Source organism: Rhinatrema bivittatum, chromosome 1, assembly GCF_901001135.1.
Source record: "Rhinatrema bivittatum chromosome 1, aRhiBiv1.1, whole genome shotgun sequence".
In the NCBI taxonomy this organism is placed as follows: domain Eukaryota; kingdom Metazoa; phylum Chordata; class Amphibia; order Gymnophiona; family Rhinatrematidae; genus Rhinatrema; species Rhinatrema bivittatum.
Genome location: NC_042615.1, coordinates 388,500,660 through 388,525,964, shown reverse-complemented (window position 1 = coordinate 388,525,964; position 25,305 = coordinate 388,500,660). Strand labels below are relative to the sequence as shown.

Here is a 25,305-nt window from a genome sequence, read left to right as displayed (position 1 = left end):
GAGCGTGAGGGAGCTCCAAACTGCTTTGGAGACGGAATTTACTGAATTGCTACACTTCCTGTGGGGGTATATGTACCCATGCTGACGTCAGATCCGTCTCCAACTGCTAGCACGAGCACACTATATCCCACTTGTTTTGAGTCCATCTGCTACACGCTAGGAAATGAACTATTTTGTTTCTCATTAGCATAGGCCTTTGCATTCAAATTCACAAGCTAATTAATGCACATTGAGTGATTTTTTTAAACAATTTATTTGAGTTTGTCTCAATTGATTACATCACTTATCCATGAGTACAATCATATAGATATATATTTTGAAGCTTTTGCCAAATAAAAATAGAAGTGAATCTAAAAGAAAATATCACAGCTATTTTACACCTATGGTAATCAACCAAAACAATCTACAAAAAAAATTCTATTTTTTTTCCCCTTCCTACATTACCCATGCACACAGCATTCATCCACACTTTATCCAAGCAGATTCCATGCATTCACATTAAAAGTCCTGTTAGTGTATACAATCTAGTTTGCATGTGTTAACAGCACTTTTAATGAACAGTAACATTTGTGAAAGCATTAGCTTTCTTCAGTATCCTTGCTTCCATGTTAGAAGAGAGATTCCTTGTCAAGCTGAGACTGGATGTAAGAATGAGGCTGTAGATAGTATCAACATTTAAAATAAAATATTTTCATTTTTACTACTGTCTCATAAGGTGGACACAAATTCTCATAACCTACACATATTACATTATTTAGTAGAATTGAGATGAGTTTTATTAAGCCATAGACAATGTTTCTAAGGATGACATAAATAGGTAATGGAGATTTTGGTTGTAATAAACTTAATATAAAGCATTTCCAAGATCACAGAGTACTCAAAAGGTTTTTTAATCTAATTTTCTACTGAAGAAATGCATGTGAAATGTGTGAGATTATCAAAATTGAAAACAAAAGTTCTATAACTGATAATCTAGCCAGTGGCCATGCCTCAATTATGCTTTGCTGAAGCTACCCTCTAAAGTCAGTAAGCTACTCAAATGCTTTAAATAAGTTCAACATTTAACATCTATCTACCTTGCGTTCTGTTGCTGTAGTTTTGTTTTTTTTGATAATAGAAGCATGTGAATGTGATAATGTCATGAAGAATTTCATACACTCATTTATGCTTGTTAGTATTTTGCTTTTCCTTCCTTCCCATCTCACATGTATTACAACTATCAATGTCTGCTTAAGAATGACTTAAGCAAAAAAGCAGTAAACTAAAGAAAATCCACAAACTGATGTTTAAAATCTTTATTTCATCATCAAAAATGCTTTTCCTACACAAGGGTGGCAATAAAATTTCAGTGCATATTATACAGAAAATAATTCCTTTCACCTGTCTATCAAAAATCTGGGACAATGCCTTATCCGCCGAATGCACAACATCATGCAAACATGTGGGAAATGTGACTGCAATGTAGAATACAATCCTGCTGCTCTTATACTACTCTGGACCTTTAGTTCACCAGTAATGCCACATCTCCCTCATAATGCAAAAGTGAAATTATACATGTGCAGTGTAATGGTTTGGAGCAGATGGCAAGAACTCAGGCCTGGTCATATATTCAACAATGTGATGGAAACTGCTTTGGGGGAAAAAAAAAGCCAGGGAGGAGCTAGGGGAAGAAACAGCAAGATAGTGTTTCTTAAAACAATTGAACAAATAAAATTTGAAGTGATGATAAAGTACTGGAAAATTAAGAAGAAAATACAGAAAAACTTCAATGCAAAAGCCAGACATTTTCTGTATTTTATCAGAGAAAAGTGTTGTATAATTTTATTTTAAAAAGGCACCTATATTTAGATGCATCAAAACCAGCACTATACAGAACTACAGATATGAGAGAGATTCAATGCCACATGTGAATGGAATGTAAAAACAAAATTCAACACAACAAATGATGACTGCTGTAAAGAAATACAATTCAAGGCTAGAATACCCAGAGTGAGCACAGCATAGAAATAGTAAATACAACATTTGAAGAATGTGTCACACTGCTTTTGATGCCTGTAGATAAAAATGCTTTTCTAAAAATCATAAATCAATGTAATTTCTTGGATAATAATGGTAATTTTACCTGTATAGTTTGTATTGGCAATGAATACTTTTTGTCTTTCTCTCAATAAGATACCTTACTATATGATGCAAGTTTTTGGATTCTCTTGTATAAGACTACATGCTGTGTCTCATTTCCAGCCTGCTTTTGCAAATTGAATTTAAACACCCATGGACAACACATTTTAATATTTCAGTTAATGACTCCTGAGAACCCTTACTCACTTAATGTATGCCATATTAATCAAACTCTAGTAATGTATTAGCTTATTCATCTAAATTTACCATACTACTATTTACAAGGTTAGTTCTATATGTAAAGACAAAGGGTCAGGGAAATCTTGTTTGTTTAAAACATGTAATGAATTGCTTTCTAACCTTAAAATGAACTTTTTCAAACCCATTTTATTTCTGCTTATTATATGCAGATGTCTAGCTAACAGAAAACCACTTTCTTTAAAAACAATATTCACTCTGCATTGTTCCACTTCCTTTCTGCTCAAGCAGGACATTCTGTGATAGGGAGGAAAAATGGTGATGTCTGGATCACTTCTTTTAAGGAGGAGTGGGAGGGGAGGAAAGAAAAGACCAATAAAACATTAAGATATCAAAAATCTTACAGTAACTCTTGAAGGAGACAGATCAGGACTTGGAGAATCTTAGGCAAATGTTTCACATTATGCACTCTCCTCTCTAAATTATTACTGGTACTATGGCATGCAAATACAGTTAATGTTCCAGAGTTTGACTAAACAAATAAAAATTTGTACAGATATCAGATAAGATTCATTGCTAAGACCGGCCAGCGAAAAAAGCATGCTTTTTAATGTTTGAAGAGAATCTTAGTGTGCATATACTGCACAAAGTGCTTGTCATGGGTTCCCTGGCATATACTGTGGTGAGGGATGACAAAATCACATCAATTAATTTGTATTACTTGTGAGACAACTAAGGACAAAAAACTGACAACCTGTAGTGCTTGCACTGATAATGCACAAATTGCAAAACCAGTAGAATTGCTACAAACCTATTTCAAACACAACAAAAAAAGGGGGAGGGGGCATTGGAAGGGAGGGGTAAATCATCATGCTTGGACTGTACTAAATATTAATACAGGAATCTATTTTAAAGTACATAAATATTGACATTTAAGAAACACTTTTAAACCTACATTTGAAAATCTTACTTGAAACATGAAAAATATAGTTAAAATAAGGGAGAAAATAAAGTTCTTTGTATATGTTGCAAATCAGGATCTCTTTCATAAATTAATAGTTCCATCATTTTATTTTTTATTTTAAAACCAATTTTTGGTAAGACTGTAAAGAATGACAAAGAAAAGAAAGTAAACTTGCTGAATATTTACAGATAAATTGGAGTTAATTTATAAGTTAAAAAACATGGAATTTCAATCTTACTTTTCTGATGCAGTTTCAAAAGCTTTTCTTAATAAGAATAAACATATCAAAATAGGTGTCTTTCCCCTCACTTGAGTTTAAAATCACAATCAAAAGGCAAGAGAGTAAAAGTGCGCTTTTCAAAACCATTATGTTTAGTAATCTTACCAAATTTTATCATAATATATCAGCTTGTAAAATCATACATCTCATCCAACACAGGAAAATGCCTTCAATACTTCTTCCAGCTTCAGTGAGGTAAAAATACAAAAATAAAATAAAAATGCCTTGGACTAGATTTACTTCCAACACACACTCAAATTGAACAGAAGGTTGAGGGAGCTTCATTTTGGCTGAATAATTTCTGTATCCTTGCTAAAAAATCATTTTATGGCCAGAACAATACAAATACAATGAATTTGAACTTAACAAAACTATCCTTAAAGCAAGTGTTAACATTTTGAGCAGGTGGGTAAGACAATCTTGTTTTAAAGGATAGATTTTACCACAAAAAGTACCAACCTGAACAGGAATTTTTTTTATCAGTGGGATAAGAGGGGGGGGAAAGGATTACAGGAAATAAGTCAGTGTCTTTATCCAAAACACCCCCTTTAAAGCTTTCAGCAAGTCTGAGACAACATACTTGAAACACATGAATAAGTAGCATCTAAATACTCCAGGCGGCCTGCTATGCTACTTCTCTGCATTGTCCAATCTCTCTTCTTTGCATGGATGACTGCTGAATGATAAGCATGGCTGGCTAGTTTATGATAGTTCTGTGTCCCAAACTCTATTTCACCATTGCTGCCAGCTGAAATCATCATTGTTGCCGAAAACCAAGAAAAATCCTAGTATAGTGGCAAAGATGACAACATTCCCTGTGAGCACAAGGGCACAGGCTCCAACCTGTATCTGCAGAAAGAAGGAAAAAAAGTGTCACAAATCTGATTTGATTTATATTCTGCTTTACAGGCACGTCAAAGTACATTACATTCAGTACTGTGGGTATTTCCCCGACTCCAGAGGGCTCACAATCTAAGTCTGTACCTGAGGCAATGATGAATGAAGTGATTTACCCAAGGTTACAAGGAGTAGCAGTGGTATTTGAACCCTCACTTCCCCGATTTGCAGCCTGCTGCTCTAACCACTAGGCTACTCTTCCAATTTCCTTCACTCTGAAAGCAGTGGGGACTTATTCCTTGTGAGGGCCACAGTTACTGACTTGTGGCTGTACCAAACTACTGTGACATGTATGAAACTGCTGTAAACAGAATTTTACAGAATTGCCTACATCAGTGATGAGGGAGTAAATTAATAAATATATCTAAACCACCATGCAATATGTGCTTTCCTCATGCCTGTGGTATCTGTATTTTCACAGTCAGTAAAGAGTACTATGAACACAGAACTGCTGCAAAGACTACCATATGGGGCCTCTTTCCAACATATTCTTTTGTTTTCCCAAGACCAGTAAAAATTCTTTAACCAGCATGGCCAATGTACTTAGTATCCGAGGTCTCCCAGTAGCCCTCATCAACTTTCCACTCTCTTCCCACCACTCCTGGCATCAGGCGTAAGGCAAAACAAAACCTTTTCCATCATATCCCCCCTACTGCATGAAATTCCATGACAAAACTTTCATATTATGCTGAATTATGCACTGCATCTGAATCAGTCTGCATGTTCTGAGATATAAAAAATGGTGGAAGAAAGAGCAAGTTTGCTTACCGTAAACGGTGTTTTCCGTAGATAGCAGATGAATTAGCCATGCTGTCTGGGTACGTCCTCCGTGCCACTAGGTGGCAGAACTCTCAAAACGTCTAGATAAATCTTTTAGCTAGGTACTCCCTCCCTCCTGTGTCGTGACAGGATCACCTCAGGCTCCTCAGTCAGTATCAAAACAAATCTAGGTATGCTAGAACTGTACGGGGAGGCAGAGGGGTCTGCTATCTATGGAAAACACCGTTTACGGTAAGCAAACTTTCTCTTTTCACGTAGATAAGCAGCTGAATTAGCCATGCTGTCTAGGAGTCCCCAGCTGACGTATTGAGCTGTTAATGTGTGTAATTTGGTATATTTGCTCAACACAGGAGATGAGGCGGACAGTTCCTATGAAGGCTATGTATGAGGAACAAGTGCTCTTCTGTAGGATAGTCTGTCCTATTAACACATCATCCACAGTTGGTTTATCGAAACAGTAATGGGATGTGAAAGTGCGCAGCAATGACTATGCTGTCACTTTACAGAGGTCTATAATAGGAACCACAGGTAGATGGGCCATCGGGGTGCAACTGCATGCACCCGGTGTGTCTTTGGATTCATAGGTAAAGTTTGCTATCGTTGGTGATAGCAAACTGAATACAGTTCGATATCAACGTAGATAGAGTGCATTTTGTTACTGGAAGTTCCTGAGTGTTCGGGTTAAACTATAGAAAGAACTGTGAAGGTCTGTCAGGTGAATGAGTGCACTGTTTGTAGTAATCTAGCGCACGTGTACAGTCCAAAGTATGGAGTTTTCTCTCATTCCCATTCCCATGAGGATTTGAATGGAAAGTGGGTAAGGTAATGGTTTAGTTGATGTGGAAAGTTGAAATCACCTTTCCATGGGAGTACTTCCCATGAGAAATATCGAAGGTGACTAGTGTCTAATGGTTCAAAGGGGTGGAAGTATTAGGTATTCAATGATCATAGAAACTTCCCATGGCACTGGTGGTTTATGTAAAGGTGGACGTGGGCGGAATATTCCTTTCAGGAATCTGGAGACTAGTTTGACATGAAATGGGCTCTCCATTGAGATGAATGTGGTAATCCGCTAAAGTACGTAAAGGAACACGGAGTGAGGAAACAGCAAGGCCCTCACTGCAGAGTAGATGAAGGTAGGAGAGAAGCCGTTCAGGTGGGCAGTTAACGGGTCAATACCTGTTGTTGAACACCAAGAAGCGTAGTGTAACCACTTTTTGTTGTAATTGAGTCTGGTTGACAGTTGTCCTGAGGACAGTAACATGTGCTGAAGATCATGAGAGTGTTTAGGTGTTATGTGACTCGACCAATCCCCATGCCGTGAGGCATAGGGAGGAGTGAAGATGTGAGAGATCCCTTGTCTTGGGTGAGTAGTTGAGGGCTGCTGCCCCACGGAAATGGGTCGCAGATCGATAGGTGCAGTAAGTAGCTGTGCCATGGTTGCGTTGCCACACTGGTGCGATAGAGATCAGATTCGCTTGGTCTGCGATGCATCTCTGGATTGTACAAGAGATGAGTGGTATTGGATGGAGCGCATACCATAGGTTATGAGACCCATGACTAGAAAAATGTGTGGAGTGACTCTCTGTGGGCTTGGGAAACTGAGAAGTTTTTCAGTTTTCTGTAGTCTCCTGTTGCAAACAGGTCGAGGGAAGGATGGCTCCCAATTGAGAATATGGGTTGAGCCACCCTCTGGTATAATTCACATTCGTGGGGATGAAATATTCTGCTGAGCTTGTCTGCACTGGAGTTTTGGATTCCGGGCAGATAAGTTGCTTGAAGAGAAATTGATCGTTGATGAGCCCACTCCAGTATCTGGAGTGCTTCCTTGTAGAGGTTTCAAGAACCTGACCCTTTGTCTTTGTTTATGTAGAACATCGTGATTTGGTTGTTTTTAAATGAATCATTACTATCTTCCCACGTAGGGAATCTCCGAAGGCTCAAAGGGCGTTTCTCGCCAACTTGAGTTCTCGTAGGTTCATGTGTTGCGAATGGTCGTATGTGGTCCATAGATCCTGTGTCGATAATTGGTCTAGTTGAGCTCCCCAGCCCCTGGGGAACGCGTCCGTGGTGAGTATTATCTGATGTCGTAAGGAATTTATGAACGAGCCCGTTTGTAAGTTGACGGGAGTAGTCATCACTGAAGGTAGTTTTTTCATGCTGTTGGTGAGGGTAATGGGCAAACAATGGATGAAGAAATTGAATCCATTAGGTCCTTAGTTTCTATTGCAGGCGACACATATACAGGTGTGCATGCGGGACCACATAGATGGATATTGTCACGTGACCTACGGCGGTCAGGATTTGTCTAGTTGGTGAAGATCAAGTCAAAGAAATGATCAGAAGGGTGCCTTGGCTAACTGTCACGGACAGGTAGTCAGTCAGGTAGGAAAGATCATGATGCTATATTGTCGAAAAGGAGTACCACTGCGCAATCTCTGGTGAGGATTCTTTAATCAGTAGGGACTCTCTATGAGAATTCCTATTCCAGTTTGACAGAGGCTATAGTCCTGCATGTCAAGCGGAGCAGTGCTAATGAAGGTTAGAGCGGGGAAAGGCAGCACAAGTGCGGCGAAGATGAAAAACTGAAGAAATCGGTCTGTATAGAATCTGAAGAGTAAGTACGGGTTGATCTGTGTGTTAGGACAGAACAAGTAGAAGAGACTGCTTCCCACTAAAGGTAGTGGGAAATAGGGAGTCTAAGAAATCCCTCGATGGCTCATGGAAGCTGGCAGAAGTTGGAGAACGCCGCCGTGTTTCCTGTGAAACAGAAAGTTGAAGTCGACACCAGTGGGACAGGAAATGTAACCTGGTCAGTAGAACGATATAGATGAAATTCGTTTGACCTCCAGTTTGATGGATCAGCTATGGCAGAGACATGAGTTTTAGTTTCTATGCACATTGGTGAAAGAAGGATGTTCCTTGCAAGTAACTTGCTATTGTATTGTGTAGTCGGCAAGGCTAACTTAAGTAAAAGACTCAATTGTGTCTGTCGGTGCGGTACACATAAGAATGCAGGAAGACCAGGGTGATCAGCATTTTACAGAATACTGTGCTTGTTCCTGGCAAGAAATGGCAGGATGCACAATTATTATTATTATTTATTTTTTTTTAGCTGTGGAGATCATTGAAACCAGCTTATCTGCATATAAATAAAGAAGGTATCGTGAAGTATCCCATGTTCTGGGAAATAAACTTTAGAGCTTTAGAGACTGGAGTCCTGTGTGGAAGACTACAATTCTCCAGTAACGTAATAGTAGCGGATATTGGAGTGCCCGTTCAGCGAAACTAAGACATTCAATGTCCCAAGGCAAGGGGCTAGAAGGAGAGACCCCCCCCCTTTTTTTTTTTTGCAACACTCGGTGCGAGCCAGAAAAACGGATCCGCCGAAGGAGAGATTTCTCACCAAGTAGTGCAGTAGGGAGTGAGTAGCAGTCGCAGAGAAAGTAGCACTCCCAATAGGAGAACCTGAAGAAGATCTCTATATGGGCCGACGGCGGAGGGAATTGGAGCCTTCTGGTCCATTATGAGTCCTCGAAGGCCATGCGTGCCCTCATGGAGGGTCGTTAATAGCCAAATGGAGTGGAGGAGTAGCCTGGCAGTTAGAGCAGAGGGCTACGAACCATGAGACCAGGGTTCAAGTCTCACAGTCACTCCTTGTGACCTTGGGCAAGACACTTTACCTTCCATTGCCGTAGGTACAAACTTAGACTGTAAACCTCAGGGAATGGGGAAAAATACACTGTACCTGAATGTTATCCACTTTGAAGCGCTGAGAGAAGAGAAAGGATTCACAGCGCCGAAGGGCAAAAAACCATGATGTCCGGTGGGGCAGATGCATCGTGCGAGATACTTGGCCACACTATTACATGCGGCTTAACGCTGCAATGCAGGACTGATCTGTCGACACTGCACAACCACGCATTGGTGCGCCCCAATTGAATTGATAGCCAGCAGTCGTGGTAGCGTGTTGGCTTGCTCGTGAGCATGTCGCTTATTCATGTGGATGCATTAGTGATTCTGAGAGTGTCCCTCAAGTCTTGGAAGCGCTCATGTTCGATGGTGACTGTGCTACCATCTGCACTGATCGTTTTTTGTTTTTTTTTACTTGGCGCCCGCATCGGTGACCCGAAGTGCCTGGCTTCTGTAACGATGTCCTGGCGCCCTCGACACCCATGTCCACACTACCGATGGCGCGTGCAACGTCCGCACCAATAGCCGGCGCGCTGTCAAGGCTTTGTGATTTGTAAAATAAAACATGCCGGTGTAATGCTGGATGACTCCCTGAGTCATACCTGCTGAGAGGCTGGGTGCCTCGAAGAACCTGCAGAAATTCTAGCCCTGGCGGATGACTTGCATGGATGCACCAGACGCACTGTGTTGACGCGCCTGCATGCACGCGTCGATGACCCGGTGCCTGCGTCAATACAGATGCTCCTTCAGCGCTGTGGCGCACTTTCTGCTCTGTTCATCAGGATCCCAAGGACTCAACTCGGAGCTGGACCCGCTGAACCGGGAGGCTACAGAGGAGCTAGAATTAGAAAAGGGGGAAACAGCCCATTCGGGGCCTCCGAAGTCATGCCTTGGCGCGCCTGCGTGGAGTCAAGTCCTTTTCTGTCCGTGAGTTGACTTACAATCGATGTAGCGCCCCTCCCTCGGGCTCCACTCTGTACTGGCCCGGACTGGGAAGTGTACCGAGGAGGTTGAAATGCAGGCATTGAATCGGCTGAGACGGGGGAGGGGGTGCCCCGAGACGTTAGAACAGTCTCGTGAGGGCAAGTCTTCTGAAGTAGATTTCATTTATTTTATTGTCTCCTTTCCTCTATTTCTGTTTCTTCTGTTTTGAAGTGTTAATTATATGTTTTCTAAGTAAACTGTGAGAAGAAGAGAGCTCCGCACACTCTGTTGTGTGGAAAAAATTTGCCCGAGGTGATCCTGTCACGATACAGGAGGGAGGGAGTACCTAGCTAAAAGATTACCTAGACTTTGAGAGCTTTGAGTACCCAGACAGCATGGATAATTCAGCTGCTTATCTACGTGAAAACATGTTATAGTGAAAATGCTGATCGTTGAAAAAATGATACTGCAATCTTTCATCCACCTCATAGCAGAAACCAGCTTGAACAAAAATGTCAACTGGAACTGATATTGGCTGTAGATATAAGCCAGACAGGACTTACCATTCAACTGAATATACAACTGAAGGCTGATTAAGTTGAACACATGACTGAAGGCTGAACAGTGATGGCCTCAAATGCTAGGCAAGACTGATTCAGCTGAATACACATCTGAAGGCTGATTGAATTGAATACACAAGTGAAAACTGATTCATTCATCTCAACCAATTATCTACTGTATGATGAGATCAATATACAACATTTGACCAGCATTTCTGCAGTCCTGCTAAACAGGATAAGAAAGAAGATGGAGACCTGCAGACCAGCTTGGATAGAGACCAGCAGAGAAGCTCCATACACCTTCAGATTCACACAGAGATCCACACACAAGCACACAAACCACATCCCCTCCACTTGTGGCCTCCCATTCATTGAGCAAGGTGCTCTTATCTATGCCTTTCTTTCTCTATTGCCAACTTCAGACTCCATGCTTACCAACTGGGTGTACCATAAGTTTCACAAAGTGTGTGCATCATATTCCCGCAGGTCATATTCAAATCCCACCTAAAACACCACCTTTTTGAGGTCCTGTTCTCCCTGGTAATAGCCTTGTTGATTTTAACCATGTTCACTGTAATAAATTTTCTAAAGCCTCGTCTGGCATCTCTTGACTAGTCTCTAAGCAGCATTTAGTATGTGTAACATAGAAATAACAGCAGAAAAAGACCCAAATAATCTATCCAATCTGCCTAGAAAGTTTTTTGTTTTTGTTCTTTTTAATGGGAAGTAACTGCCACCCCCATGCCTTCTGTAATGGGTAGTAACTGCTGCTCTATGCATTTTTACAGTGCTGTTTACATTTAGTGGCACTATAGAAATAAGTAGAAGTAGCAGTACTATGGCAGAAGTCAATACTTAAGACAATTATTCTAAATGTCTTTTGAGTAAAACTGCAGCCTGCTGTTTTTTTGTAATCCTTATATAAAAGCAAGTTTGCTTACCGTAAACTGTGTTTCTGTAGATAGCAGGATGAATTAGCCATGCTGTCTTGGGGACTGTCAGTCTTGCGTCGGAGGCGGAGCTTCCCAAAGCTGATATAGAGCTTTGTTCTGTGCGGCTGCGTGGGTGTTTCCGTGCAGAAACAGCTTCTCCTCAGTCTGTGTTGTAGCAGTTAGAAATATGTGAGGTTGTCCAGGGAGGTGGGTGGGTCAACATGGCTAATTCATCCTGCTATCTACGGAAACACCGTTTACGGTAAGCAAACTTACTTTTTCCCGTCGATAGCAGGGCTGAATTAGCTATGCTGTCTTTGGAGTCCCAAGTTCCCTTGTCACGCTAAAAGTGTTGCCACCTTTTTTTTTTTTTTTTGCGTGACGTGTTCTGAGCGGACAGCCGAGGTAGATATTTTTTTTTTTTTAAATCAAGGTGTCCAATACCGCTCGTCCCAGCTTAGCATCCTGGGACGTCTGTTGGTCCAAGCAGTAGTGAGATGTAAACGTATGCAGAGATGACCAGGTTGCTGCTTTACAAATATCAATAGGTGAAACGTGACTTAAGTGTGCTATGGACGTAGAAATTGTCCGAAGTTGATGTGCATTTGGTTTTACAGGGAGTGTTTCCTCTCTTTTGTTGTAACAAAACTGAATGCACTGAGCTATCCAACTAGAAATTGTTCATTTTGCAACTGGTATGCCAGGCGCATTTGGGTTAAAGGATAACAACAGCTGAGATGGTCTTTGAGTTTACGTGTGTTCTAGTCTTATAAATATGCCAGCGCTCTTTTGCAGTCCAGAGTGTGGAATTTTTCTCTCTCATTACTATGTGGCCTTGGGATGAAGGTAGGGAGTTCAATAGATTGGTTGATATGAAACGGTGAAACCACCTTCGGGAGGAAGGAAGGATGAGTTCCTAGGACTGCTTTGTGGTGAAAGAACCGTAGGTAAGGTTCGCAATGCACCAACGCTTGAAGTTCACTTACTCATTGTGCAGAAGTTACTGCAACAAGGAATACTACTTTCCATGTGAGGTATTTCATATGTGCTGAATCTAGAGGTTCAAATGGTGAAAGCATTAGTTGTTCAAGAACTAGATTGAGGGTCCAGGCTATTGGCAGCTTAGAAATTGGAGGTCTCAGATGGTAGAGACCTCTGATGAATCTAGAAACCATCTGATGTTGTGAGATTGGTTGACCTTGAAGAGGCCTATGGTAGGCTGCAATGGCGCTAAGGTGTACTCACACTGAGGTAGTTGCTAATCCTGACAAACACAATGAGAATAGATAATCTTAAGAGATTCATAGTAGCACAATGAAAAGGATCATGGTGATTGGTGGAACACCATGATTCATAATGTTTCCATTTATATTGGTATGCTTTCCTGGTAGAAGGTTTTCTGGCCGCTAAAAGAACAGTTTGGCTATGTTCCGAGATTCCTTGCTCTCTAAATAGTTCCCGTTCAATCTCCATGCTGTCAAGTGGAGGGAGTCTTGCATTGGGTGAAGGAGAGTTCCTTGGTCTTGGGATAGTAGTCCTTCCCTGTTGCCCAAGGGAATGGATGTGTCGATCGAGAGACGAAGGAGGTAAGAGTACCATGGTTGTCTCGGCCACGCTGGGGCGTTGAGGATAAGGTCTGCCGCCTCTGTCATGCATTTCTGTAGTGTGCGAGTTATCAGTGGAATGGGAGGGAAGGCATACATTAGACTTCCCATCCACAGGAATAAGAAGGCGTCTTGAGCCGCTCTGAGATGACTGGGAAACAGGGAGCAGAAATGAGGTACTTTTCTGTTGCTTTCTGTGGCAAAGAGGTCTACGGATGTTAGCTACCTTCTGATCTAGAGGCCATTCGTGAGGGTGAAATATTCGACTCAACCGGTCTGCTCTCGTGTTGGTTATGCCGGGGAGATAAGTTGCTTGCAAGAGTATTGAGTGTCGAGATGCCCAGTCCCATATGAGAAGGGCTTCTCTGCAGAGAATCCATGAACCGGACCCTCCTTGTTTGTTTATATAAAACATGGCTACTTGATTGTCCGTGTATATTATCACTCGTTTGCCCTGTAATTGCGTCCGAAAGGTCTGGGCGGCATAACGGATTGCTCCGAGTTTGAGGAGGTTGGTTTGATAAGCAGCCTCGCGAGGGGTCCATAGTCCTTGTGTTTCTAGTTGATTGAGGTGTGCTCCCCATCCCTTGTGAGAAGCATCTGTAACTAGTAACGACTTTGCAGACTTCTTTAATGAAAAAATCAAAATCCTCAAAGAACAACCTAAAAAATGACTCACAAGACCAGAAAATACTAAACATTCAAACAAAAAGCTGGCCCAACTTTGAGACAGCATCTTCTTTGGAAGTCCAAATGATCATTAAAAAAATGAACCCAGCCAAACACCCTACTGACACTATACCCATTACAACGATAAAAAATCTTGAACCACCAATAACAATAACTGAAATCGTAAATCTCTCCCTCACGGAAGGAAACTACCCAGAATGCCTAAAATCGGCAATCAAACCCATTCTGAAAAAAAATAATCTTGATCCAGAAAACCCACTGAACTACTGACCTATATGAAACCTCCCATTCATTGCCAAAATCATTGAGAAAGTGGTCCACACACAGCTCACAGACCACCTAGAAGAAAACAACATCCTGCTACCCGCTCAATTTGGCTTCAGAAAACAACTGAACACTGAGACGTTACTACTAGCAATGAACGACTTCGTATTCAAAGGTTTTGAAAAAGGCCACAGCTACCTTCTAATCCTACTCGACCTATCTGCAGCCTTTGATACAGTAAACCACTCCATCATGATTGACCATCTATCCGAAATTGGAGCAAAAGAAACAACCCTAAAATGGTTTTCCTCTTTCCTATCAAAAGATCCTACCAAGTGCTACTCAATGATTCCCTCTCAAAGAAAATCAATCTAAACACTGGAGTTCCCCAAGGATCCGCTCTGTCAGCGATTCTCTTTAACATCTATCTGCTTCCATTATGCCACTTCCTATCAAATCCCAATAAAAAAAATCACTAGAAGAAACATACAAATTAACAGCAACTTACCTAAGCAATATAAAGGAAATACTAACCAACTTAAAACTCATCCTCAACTTCGACAAGACTAAAATGATCTTAGACAGAAGGAACAACTCTCCTCAAATACCACCACTCAACCTAATGAACCAAAATACGGTTATATCTTCAATCAATCATGCTCGCAACCTCGGAGTAATAATTGACAGGGAACTTTCTTTCAAAAACCATATCACAACAAAAATCAAAGACAGATATCATAAACTACTTACACTCCGTCACTTATAACCTTTTCTTTCCAACAATGACTTCAGATCAGTCCTTCAATTACTAATTTTCTCCAACATGTAACTCACTCCTTTTCATCTTACCTCTAAACACTATTCGGCCACTCCAGATCCTACAGAACACAGCTGCAAGAATCCTCACTGGATCACTAAAGCACGATCACATCACCCCAACACTTATTTCACTACACTGGCTAGCAATAAGATTCAGGACTGAATACAAAGTACTATCCATCTTACATAAAATTATATATGAAAAACAAGAAAATTGGCTAAGCTCTTCTATAAAACTACATACCCCAAATAGAAACCTCAGATCAGCAAATAAGGGACTTCTAAAAACACCACCGACGCGTTCCAATCAACTCACCTCAACCCAAAAGAGAGCAATATCTCTAGGTAGCCCAAAACTCTGGAACTCCCTACCAACTGAACTCAAAACTCAAGAAAACCTAAAAACATTCAAAAAAGATCTAAAAACATGGTTGTTCAACAAAGCATACCAACTCACCCAATGAACAACACCACCACCCTCCACTCCAACCTGAAGAATAATTGAATAAATGAACTTATCACAACTATGGATTATAACTAAGAAATGAAATGTAAAACATAACAGTAACTAACTAGCATATGATACCCCTATGTTTAACAACAGTTTGAACTTTTTTGAAACCCTGTTTATCTCCCCTTAACCTTGTAACATTCGTATTTTTGTAAACCATTATGATGGCTTTATGACGGTATATAAAACCCGATAAATAAATAAATAAATAGACCTGTTAGGACAATATTCGGGCCAATCCTGTAAAGTGCGGCTGCATTTACCCTGCTCCTAAGCCGCTTTTAACTCACGTTCCGGCCGCGTTAGCCCTTCCTGCGATCCCGAATCCCCTTTAACCTACTCCTACCGCGTCCTAAATTCCCCGGGTAACCCCTTCCGCCCGCGGCATGTATATTGCATGCAAACGAGCGAATTAGCGCGATATTGCATGCAAACGAGCGAATTAGCTATTCCCCTAGCATCCCGTAACCCGCGCCCCGACTAACGCTACCTTTCCCTGCCGCTTTGTCGCGCGTTTAACCTGCAAACTTACCGCCTACCCTGACCCAGGCGGTAGAGGCAGGGGTCAGGGTAGGTGGCAAGCTTTCCCCCAGCCCCCGCTCACCTGCCCCGGCCGCGATCATGGGTGCCGGTCTCCGTGGCAGCCCCAGTCCTCTCCCCTGCTCCCGAAGCCAAAAAAAAAAGCTTTTTTTTTTTTTTTGGCTTCGGGAGGAGGGGAGAGGACTGGGGCTGCCACGGAGACCGCTTTCCCCCGTGCAAGTAAGTTGTTTCGCCGCTTGTCTCTTCTCCCCCCTCCCGGAGCAGGGCGCGAAAAGCCGCCTTGCTCCGGGAGGAGGGGGGACACTGACAGCGGCGAAGCTTTCCCCCAGCCCGGACACCGGCGAAGCCAGAAGATAGCGGCGGAGAAACGGCGAAACGACTGTCAGTGTCCCCCCTCCTCTCGGAGCAGGGCGCGAAAAGCCGCCTTGCTCCGGGAGGAGGGGGGACACTGACAGCGCACAAGCAGCGATGGAGAAACGGCGAAACGACTGTCAATGTCCCCCCTCCTCTCGGAGCAGGGCGGAAAAGCCGCCTTGCTCCGGGAGGAGGGGGGACACTGACAGCGGCAAAACTTTCCCCCAGCCCGGACACCGGCAAAAAACTTACTTTTTTGCAGCCACGAGCACGAACACGATCTGGCCTGCCTTAGCTCCTCCCGACAAGATGGCCGCCTGCACGGGGAAAGCGTGCAATTGGCCGCTGAAGACGTGACGTCACGACATCACGTCTTGAGCGGCCAATTGTACTCTTTCCCCGTGCAGGCGGCCATCTTGTCGGGAGGAGCTATCGGAGCCAGATCTTCGCGTTCCTGCTCGTGGCTCATGGCTGCAAAATTGTAAGTTTTGCCGGTGTCCGGGCTGGGGGAAAGTTTTGCCGCTGTCAGTGTCCCCCCTCCTCCCGGAGCAAGGCGGCTTTTCGCGCCCTGCTCCGAGAGGAGGGGGGACACTGACAGTCGTTTCGCCGTTTCTCCGCCGCTGTCTTCTGGCTTCGCCGGTGTCCGGGCTGGGGGAAAGCTTCGTCGCTGTCAGTGTCCCCCTTCCTCCCGGAGCAAGGCAGCTTTTCGCGCCCTGCTCCGAGAGGAGGGGGGACACTGACAGTCGTTTCGCCGCCGCTGTCTTCTGGCTTCGCCGGTGTCCGGGCTGGGGGAAAGCTTCGTCGCTGTCAGTGTCCCCCTTCCTCCCGGAGCAAGGCGGCTTTTCGCGCCCTGCTCCGAGAGGAGGGGGGACACTGAAAAGTCCTTTCGCCGTTGCTTCTGCGCTGTCGCCGCCGTTGCTTCCTGGTATCTGTCATTTCAAATGACATTTGAAATGACAGATACCAGCGTGGCGTGAAGCCTTAGGCCCGCGCACCCAGGATCCTGTATAGGCGCTCTATCCAGTATCCTGGGTTGCGCGGGACTAAGGCTTTTCGGACGCGGCTTACATTTACATATAATTAGGCTTCAGGATCGCGCGGTAGGTGAGCTGCTCTGTGCGGGCGGTAACCGCGGGTGCCGTAGGCACTAACGCAGCTCTTCCTACCGCACGATACAGGATTGGCCCGATTGTGAGGTGGTGTTGAAAACAGTGCACCTCTATGGAGTATGTGTGGCCGTAGCCACCACTGCAAATCCTTCTTCATTGCTAAAGTTAAGGATATTCTGCGAGTCATTGGCTGAGAATGTTGTCTCCACTGACATTTTAAGCCCCATTGGAGTCGATGAGTGTGAAGGCGAATATTTGGGACCATGTGAATGGCTGCAGCCATATGTCCTAGCATGGGTAGTAACTGTCTGGCTATTGATTTTGTTGCAAGACAGAGATCTCTGGTCAGTGTTTGCAGCAACAACTTCCTGTCTGTCGGTAGATAGGCTCTTGCTTTTGTGGTGTCCAGCAATGCTCCTATGAAATGCAATTTTTGGGAGGGAATCAGTTTGGATTTTTTGTAGTTTACAATCAATCCTAGACTTTGTAGACAGGAGATAGTTTGGTGTAGGTAATCTAATAACATTTGAATTCCCCGTTGACGGAGGTGGGCCACCACCACCACTGCCATGCATTTTGTGAAGACCCGTGGGGCTGATGAGAGGCCGAAGGGGAGAACGTTGTATTGGTAATGTTGGCGTTTGTGTTGGAAACAAAGGTATTTCCATGAAGAAGGGTGCATTGGAATATGTGCATATGCATCCTTGAGGTCCAGTGAGCACATCCAATCATTGGGCTGAAGGAGTGGAAGAATTGTTTTGAGTGAGACCATCTTGAACTTTTTGACTAGATGTTTGTTTAGGTTGCGTAAGTCTAGAACTGGTCTTAAGACTCCTGTTTTCTTGGGGAATAGGAAATATGGGGAATAAAACCCCAATGTGAAGGTGTGATGGTAGAGTTCTTATTGTTCGTTGGTTTTGAGCTGTGAAAGTTCCGATATCAAATGAATGTAATTTGAGTAATTGCCTATGTTGGCAGTTAAATGCGGAAGAAACGGTTTGGATTGGAAATGTAATTGATAACCATGGGATACTACCTCCAGTACCCAGCGGTCGGATGTGATTGTATGCCAGACCTCTTTGAACACTGAGATTCTGTCTCCCACGGCTGTGGGGGGTGGTGGCCCCGGAAACACTAAAAAAGTTGGTTGTTTCGCAGTTGTGGCTGATTGTTGTCCTTGTTGTCGTTGTGTACGCGGATGACCCCTGCGTTGTTGATTATTTTGAGGGGGTTGGCGAGGTGGTTGTGTATAAGGCTGTGGTCTGTATGATGGATAAGACCTGAATGGGCATCTCTGATATGGTGGTCTTCTACTTGGTGCAAAGTAGCGAAGAGAAAATGAATCATACGTAGCAGAAGTTGTTAATGCTTGTACTGCCACATTCTGCTCTTTTAGTTGAGCTACTGTTTCCTGGAGTTTATCTCCAAACAAAGTATCACCACGGCAGGGTAAGTTCGCTAGTTTATCGTGTACGTCTTCGCGTATAGCACTAGCCTTTAGCCATGCTAGGCGTCTGGCAGCTATGGCCAATGCTGAGGTCCTGGAAGACAATTCAAAACCTTCATATACCATTCTTAAAAGGTGTCTGATCCCTTCTTCCATATTCTGCACCAGCTGAACGGGCTGTGACATTGGGTATGAGTCCGGTATGGTTTCCTTGAGCTGTTATAGAGTCTCAAATAAATACTGGACTATATAGAATTAGTGCTGGTTTATTCTTGCACCCAACATGATTGACTGGAAAACCCATTTCCCGAAATCATCAAGACATTTGTTGTCTTTCCCTGGTGGTGTATTCGAGTGAAGTCTTGATTTTTTGGCTCGCGATTCAACTACAACTGGATTGTGTGACAATTGCGTTATAGAGTAAAAACTTGATTGCTGCATCCTGTATTTGATGTCTGTTTTTCTGGATACCGGGGTTATGGAATATGGTGTCTGCCAAGATTTCTCAAGGACAGAATCAAGAACCTTGTGAGGTGGCAGAGCCGAAGGGTCTGAAGGAAGGTCAAAGATCTTCAACAAACCTAACGTCTCTGATCTGGGATCTGGCTGTATATGCACCTCTACATTTAGTGCTAAGCCCACCTTATAGATGAACTTAGGGTACGCCAAGTCATCACGGGGAGAGTATGGTTCCTGAGGACCTTCTAGAGTGTCTGAAGGATACCCTGTGGATGATCCTGGTGACCTTGGAATTGAGCCAGGTTGATTTGTCACTGGAGGTGACGTATCCGGTTGAGGTGTTGAAGGTTGAGATGAGAACTGTGGTATCACCGGTGGTTCCTTCTGTGGTGTTGGATCTGGAACTTGTGGAGGGGTATCCCGTGGTGGTGAAATTGGAGTTTCCTCCATTGGGGTAATAGGAGTTGGTGCAGGAAGTCCAAACCCTGTGTGAATGGAGGATAGGAAATCCGATAAAGCGAGTGATAATTGAGTTATCGCTCGTTGAGTATCCTCTGGAATCTGAGGCTGTCTAGGTGACGGAGAAGATGGATTGGCTGGAATTGCAGCCAATAAAATATCTGAGTCCTTAGTACATGGTTGATGTTTTTGTAATATGACTTTTTCATGTAATTTTCGACGCTTATATAAGGGCTCTTATAAGTGAGGCAAGGCCCGTCGTCTCTTCGATACAGATAAGTCTGAAAAAACTCTCTCTGAAGATGAAGAGGAAGATGATACCCTAACCAAATCCTCTGAGTCGATAGGTAATTCCGTCCCCGGGGGGACCTTGTCCATGAAAAGAGTGAACAGAAGGTGGGGTGTTCTGTGCTGGCTGTACGGAAGACAAGCTAGCCTTTGAAGTAGAAGGCTTCTGGGGATTATCCAACGTTTTGTGTGGATGAGATGGAGGATGAGTCGATGGCTCACGAGGCAAGTGGCCTAGAGTATAAGTATAGTTCTTCGAGTGATGTAGTTGGTTTCACTGGATGCTTCGAAAGCGATGTGTTTACTTGCGGTGTTGAAATATGAGTCGAAGGCTGTTTTTCTTTTTGTGTCATCGCAAATGACGGCGTATGTGTCGAGACTTGCATCGAATATTGCTTCAGCTGATGATCCGGCGCACGCTTCGATGCTTGCGTCGGTAAGTGAGTTGAGCGATACTCCTCTCCATGCGTCGATCGACGCTTTGGAGTTTTCCTGTGATGCTTCGATGAAGTTGACGCATGTTGATCCGGAGCATGCTTGGAGGAGCCTGGTTCGGCATATGACTTCAACGCAGATGAGGACTCAGCCGAGTCTCCTCTGTGATGCGATGTTTTCAAGGTATGTCGATGTTTTGAAAAAACTTTTTGTTTCTTAGTCATGCTCAGTTCCAGCGACGCGGCCCTTTGAATGGTCGGCGCATGCTTCGACCTCGGTCCCCGGGGAGGAGTGGGGGAAGGGCAGGAACCAGACTGAGTTATATTTTTTAATTGCTCAATTTTTACCACTCTCTAGCGTCTTGCTTGCCGCGACATATGACCACAATGCACACAGATTGCTTGGGTCATGATTCGGGCCTAAGCAGCGATAGACCCCATGTCCGTCCTTTATGGACATTATTTTCCCACAACCACAAGGTTTAAAACCGGGTTGACGGCATACTTGCTGTTGATGTTTGTGGGTCAAAATGGAGAAGTTTTGTATTTATTTTCAATCGAATCTGAGGAGAGTCGTGGCTGCGTGTGCGTTCCCGCTCGCGGAAAAAGACAGACTGAGGAGAAGCTGTTTCTGCGCGGGAACATTCGCGCAGCTGCACAGAGCAAAGCTCTGCCTCTGATGCAAGATTGACAGTCCCCAAGACAGCATGGCTAATTCAGCCCTGCTATCAACGGGAAAAATGTACAGATAGAGCAGCAGAAGTGCTACATATGAGTCACTTAACAAATGGATTATATTTGCAGATCCTAAGACCCACATTGACTCTGCACTTACAGTTTAGGACATATTAGCTGAGCAATTTGCTTACTACAGTTTCTTCTACCTACCCCTCTAAGTGATGAATTAGCCATGCTGTCTGGGACATCCTCCGACGGCCTCGAAGGAGATCTTCTCTCTGAGATCAGCGCTCTGTGTGGCTGTACGCGATTTCCTGTATGATCACTATCTTCTCCTCAGTTTATAACATAGCGTATCCAGTGAGCGGAGCTTGGAGAGGCTGTCCAGGAAGGTGGGTGGGTCAGAATGGCTAATTCATCCTGCTATCTATGGAGAACAGTTTATGGTAAGCAAACTTGCTTTTTTCCATAATCGATAGAAGGCTGAATTAGCCATGCTGTGTGGGAGTCCCCAGCTTAGGGTTGTGTTCCGTCACTTACACACACTGAAGTAGGGAATGGCCTCCCCTTGCATGCACAACCCGCCAGTGATATGGACAGCTTCACTATCTTGTTGAAAAGGCCAACACTGCCGAACCTAGCGCTGCGTCTGGAGATGCCTGCTGGTCAAGACAGCAGTGTGACAGTGAAGATATGCAGAAATGATCACATGGCTGCCTTACAAATGTCCAGCAATGGTACCATATAAAGATGCGCAATTGAAGCAGCAACTGCCTGAACTTGGTGCACTTTGACTTTGTTGGGAAATTCTGCTGACCTCTGAGTAACAAAATTGAATGCATTGGGATATCCAGTTTGAAAGAGTCCTCTTTGCCACTGGTAGCCCAGGGGCACTTGGAATGAAAGACACAGAGTTGAGACGTTCTTTTGTCTCTGTGTGTCCGCCGTTTGTAGTAAGCCAAAGCTCTTTTACAGTCTAAGGTGTGAAGGAGACGTTCCTTGTCATTGCTATGTGGCTTTGGGAAGAATGTTGGCAAAGTGATGGTTTAATTCAGGGGAAAAGCAGAGATCACCTTAGGTAAAAAGAAGGGATGAGTGCTTAAGGTCACCTTGTCATGATGAAACTGCAAATACGGAGGGTAATGAAATAGGGCCTGAAATTCACTGAACTGTCTTGCCGAAGTCACTGCAATCAGGAACACCACTTTCCAGGTCAGATATTTCATGAGGCTGCTGTCCATGGGTTCAAAGGGCGGAAGCATGAGCTGTTCCAAAACCAGGTTATGGTCCCAAGGGACCAGAGGTTTGGTTACTGGTGGTCTCAGTCTCAAAATTCCTTTCACGAAGTGAGAAATCAAGGGATTGTTTGAAACCGGAAGGCCATTGTATGGGTGATGATATGCTGCAATAGCGCTCACATGAACTCTGATGGAGTGGTTTAATACTCTTTCAGTCTCCAAGCAGTGAGATGAAGTGAGGAGTGCATGGGATGCAGTAATGTCCCTGCCTTGAGTCAACAGATCTGCACTGTCGCCCAATGAGATAGGAGTGATGGACAGCTGAACTAGATAGGCGTACCAAGCTTGTCTCGGCCATGCTAGAGTGATGAGGATCAGGTCTGTGATGTCCGTGATGCGGTATTGGAGGGTAAGTGTTTAGGAGCCCCTTTGTCCAAGGGATGAGGAATGCATCCTGCGCAAATCACTCCTGGCTCAGATAAACCGAGCAGAACACTCAAACTTTCCTGTTGTGCACTGTTGTGAAGAAGTTCATGCAAGGGAGATCCTACGTCTTGAGAGAACATCCGCCACCCTTTTGTTTAGAGCCCATTCATATGGGTGGAATACCCTGCTGAGTGGTTAGCTTTGTTATTTGCAATACCTGGGAGATAGGTCACTTGCAAGGAGATGGAGTGCACCTCAGTCATTTCAAGGATCTGAATCGCTTCCTTGCATAGGGTCCAGGAACCTGACTCTCCTTCCTTGTTTATGTAAAACATGGCAAACATGGCCACTTGGTGATCCATGTGGACCATGACATTTTTTTCCCCAAATGTGGTCGAAGAACATGAAAAGGGCATTCCAAATCGCCCTCAGCTCCAGCAGATTTTATCTGGCAAGTTCTTTCCGATGGTGACCATAGCCCCAGCATTTTTAGATGGTCCAAATGCACTCCCCAGCCCCTGGTGGAAGCATCCATGGTCAGAACCACTTGGTGTGCCAGGCTCTGGAACAGGGCTCCTACCGTGAGGGTGGTGGGAACAGCCACCATGCTACATCCCTTTGCATGGCCCTGGTCAATAGCACTGATTTGGTTAATGGTTGAGTAAATTGAGTCCACCGAGTCTTTAAACCCACTGTAGGTGGCACATATGGAGTTGGGTGTGCGCATATATTGCAGCCATGTGTCCTAGAAGAGCTAAAATGTGGCAGGCCAAGGGGCGTGCACAGCTCCGTAGCTTCACTGCCAGTGTGAAAAGGTTATGAGCTCTGTCCTCGGGCAGGAAAGCCTTCCCCACTACCACCCCAATGAACTGAAGAACCTGCATTGGCTGAAGGCTGGACTTCTTGTAGTTTATTACGAAGCCTACCGCTCTAAGCAATTTATTGTGTCTTGAGGGTCCTGCTGGGGCTTTTGTTTCTTCAAAGGTCTTTTCCGGGAAGTTTTGTGCCTGTCACCCTCCCCCTGTGTCATCAGGCTTAATGCATGCCTCTTTGGTGTTGGGTGCGTTGTGGATTGACGCATCAAGTCGTGGACTTGTGTCGACATGTGTTTCACAGGTATCTGCGTCGATGGGAGCAGGCCCAGTTAAGTATGCTTCGGAGCATTGTGGCTCTTTGACGCATAGCTGCTCCATGCGTCAGGGAATACTTTCTTCAACGCAAGTGCCAAATCCTTCTTGTGTGGAGAATCGTCCTTGCTCAATTTTGAAGCATGCATCGTGCTGCTGTTCTGGCACCACTGACGCCAGTCGCCTTTAACTCCAGTGCCTAGCTATTCGGTGCATCTCCCGATGCCTGGTGTTTCTGCGGGTCATGGGGAAGCACTTGTCCCACTCAGCTCTGGCCAGATTGCTTATCCTGGGGCCACAGGGAAGAAGCCCTTCTCTGCTTTTCTGGGCAATCCATCTTTGGCCCTGGGGATGAGTGGCACTCCGATGCCGGGGCATAAGAGCCGGCATCTTCATCCCTTAGGCATGCAATCTTCTGGGCGCACTGCCTCTGGGCCCTGTGCGACCACAGTCCCAGCAGTTGGACTGGTCATGCTTGGGTCCCAGGCAAATGTAACATAACCTTTCCGCACTAGCAGTTTTTGAAGCCAGGCAGCTTGGGTGCCATGGTAACACTGAAAAATCCTAAGGAGAAGAGAGAGAAAAGCTCCACATGCAACTGGCAGCACAGAAGAAAAGGACTGAGAAGATGGTGATTGTGCAAGAAAATGCACACAGCCGCACAGAGCAAGAGTTTCCTGTTCTGAGAGAAGCTCCGCTTCAAAGAGGTTGGAGGACATCCCAGACAGCATGGCTAATTCATCCTGCTATTTATGGAAAGAAGTGTTTTCAGTGTTGAGGATACTAGGCGCCAGTCATCTAGATAGGGAAATATCTTGATGCCTTTCCTGTGAAGATGGGCCACAGCCACTGCTAGGCATTTTGGGAGCTGAGGATAGGCAAATGGATGTAACTTGTATTGATAGTGTGTCTTGTTGATTTGAAAGCAAAGGTATCGCCACGAGGCCAGATGCATTGTAATATGGGCATAAGCATCCTTGAGATCCAATGAGCACATCCAATCGCTGGATTGCAGAAATGGCAAAATAGTTTTGATGTCATCTTGAATTTCTTTCTGAATAAATTTGTTCAAGGCCCGAAGATCTAAAATAAGTCTGAGGTGCCCTGCTTTCTTGGGAATGAGGAAGAATTAGGAATAAACCCCCTGACTGTGCAGACTTCAAGGCAGCAGTTGGATGGCATTCTGTCCCAGAAGCTTTTTACTTCTTTATGAAGGTGATCCAGATTTTGAGAATCTTCCTGAGCGTGAGTGAGATAAGGTAGGAGGGGGACTAAGCAATATTCAGCTGATAACCATTCTTTACCACACTGAGAACCCAACGGTCTGATGTTATGGAGGACCATTCTTGGTAGGAGGAGGATATTCTTCCTCCCACCGCTATTGATGGCTGTGGAAGTGTTCAAAAATGTTGCTGTGGCTTTTGGCTTGGGCCCTGTGCCTGCTTTTGTTGGCGCTGGGCTCTTGGGCGACTCTTTGCTTGTGGCTGTTGAGGTTGTTGTTTTTGGGTCTGA

The 25,305-nt window shown here is 44.3% G+C and overlaps 1 protein-coding gene across 1 annotated transcript in view; it reads right to left on the bottom strand.

Annotated features, from left to right (window-relative positions):
• Positions 1–1,280: 1,280 nt before the first annotated feature.
• Positions 1,281–25,305, bottom strand: part of LEPROTL1 (leptin receptor overlapping transcript like 1) — a 99,529-nt gene continuing 75,504 nt past the window's right edge. Inside the window, exon 4 of the mRNA XM_029601668.1 lies at positions 1,281–4,409. Coding sequence (XP_029457528.1) covers positions 4,293–4,409 — 117 coding nt within the window. The 3' untranslated portion in view covers positions 1,281–4,292. The remainder of the gene's footprint in view (positions 4,410–25,305) is intronic.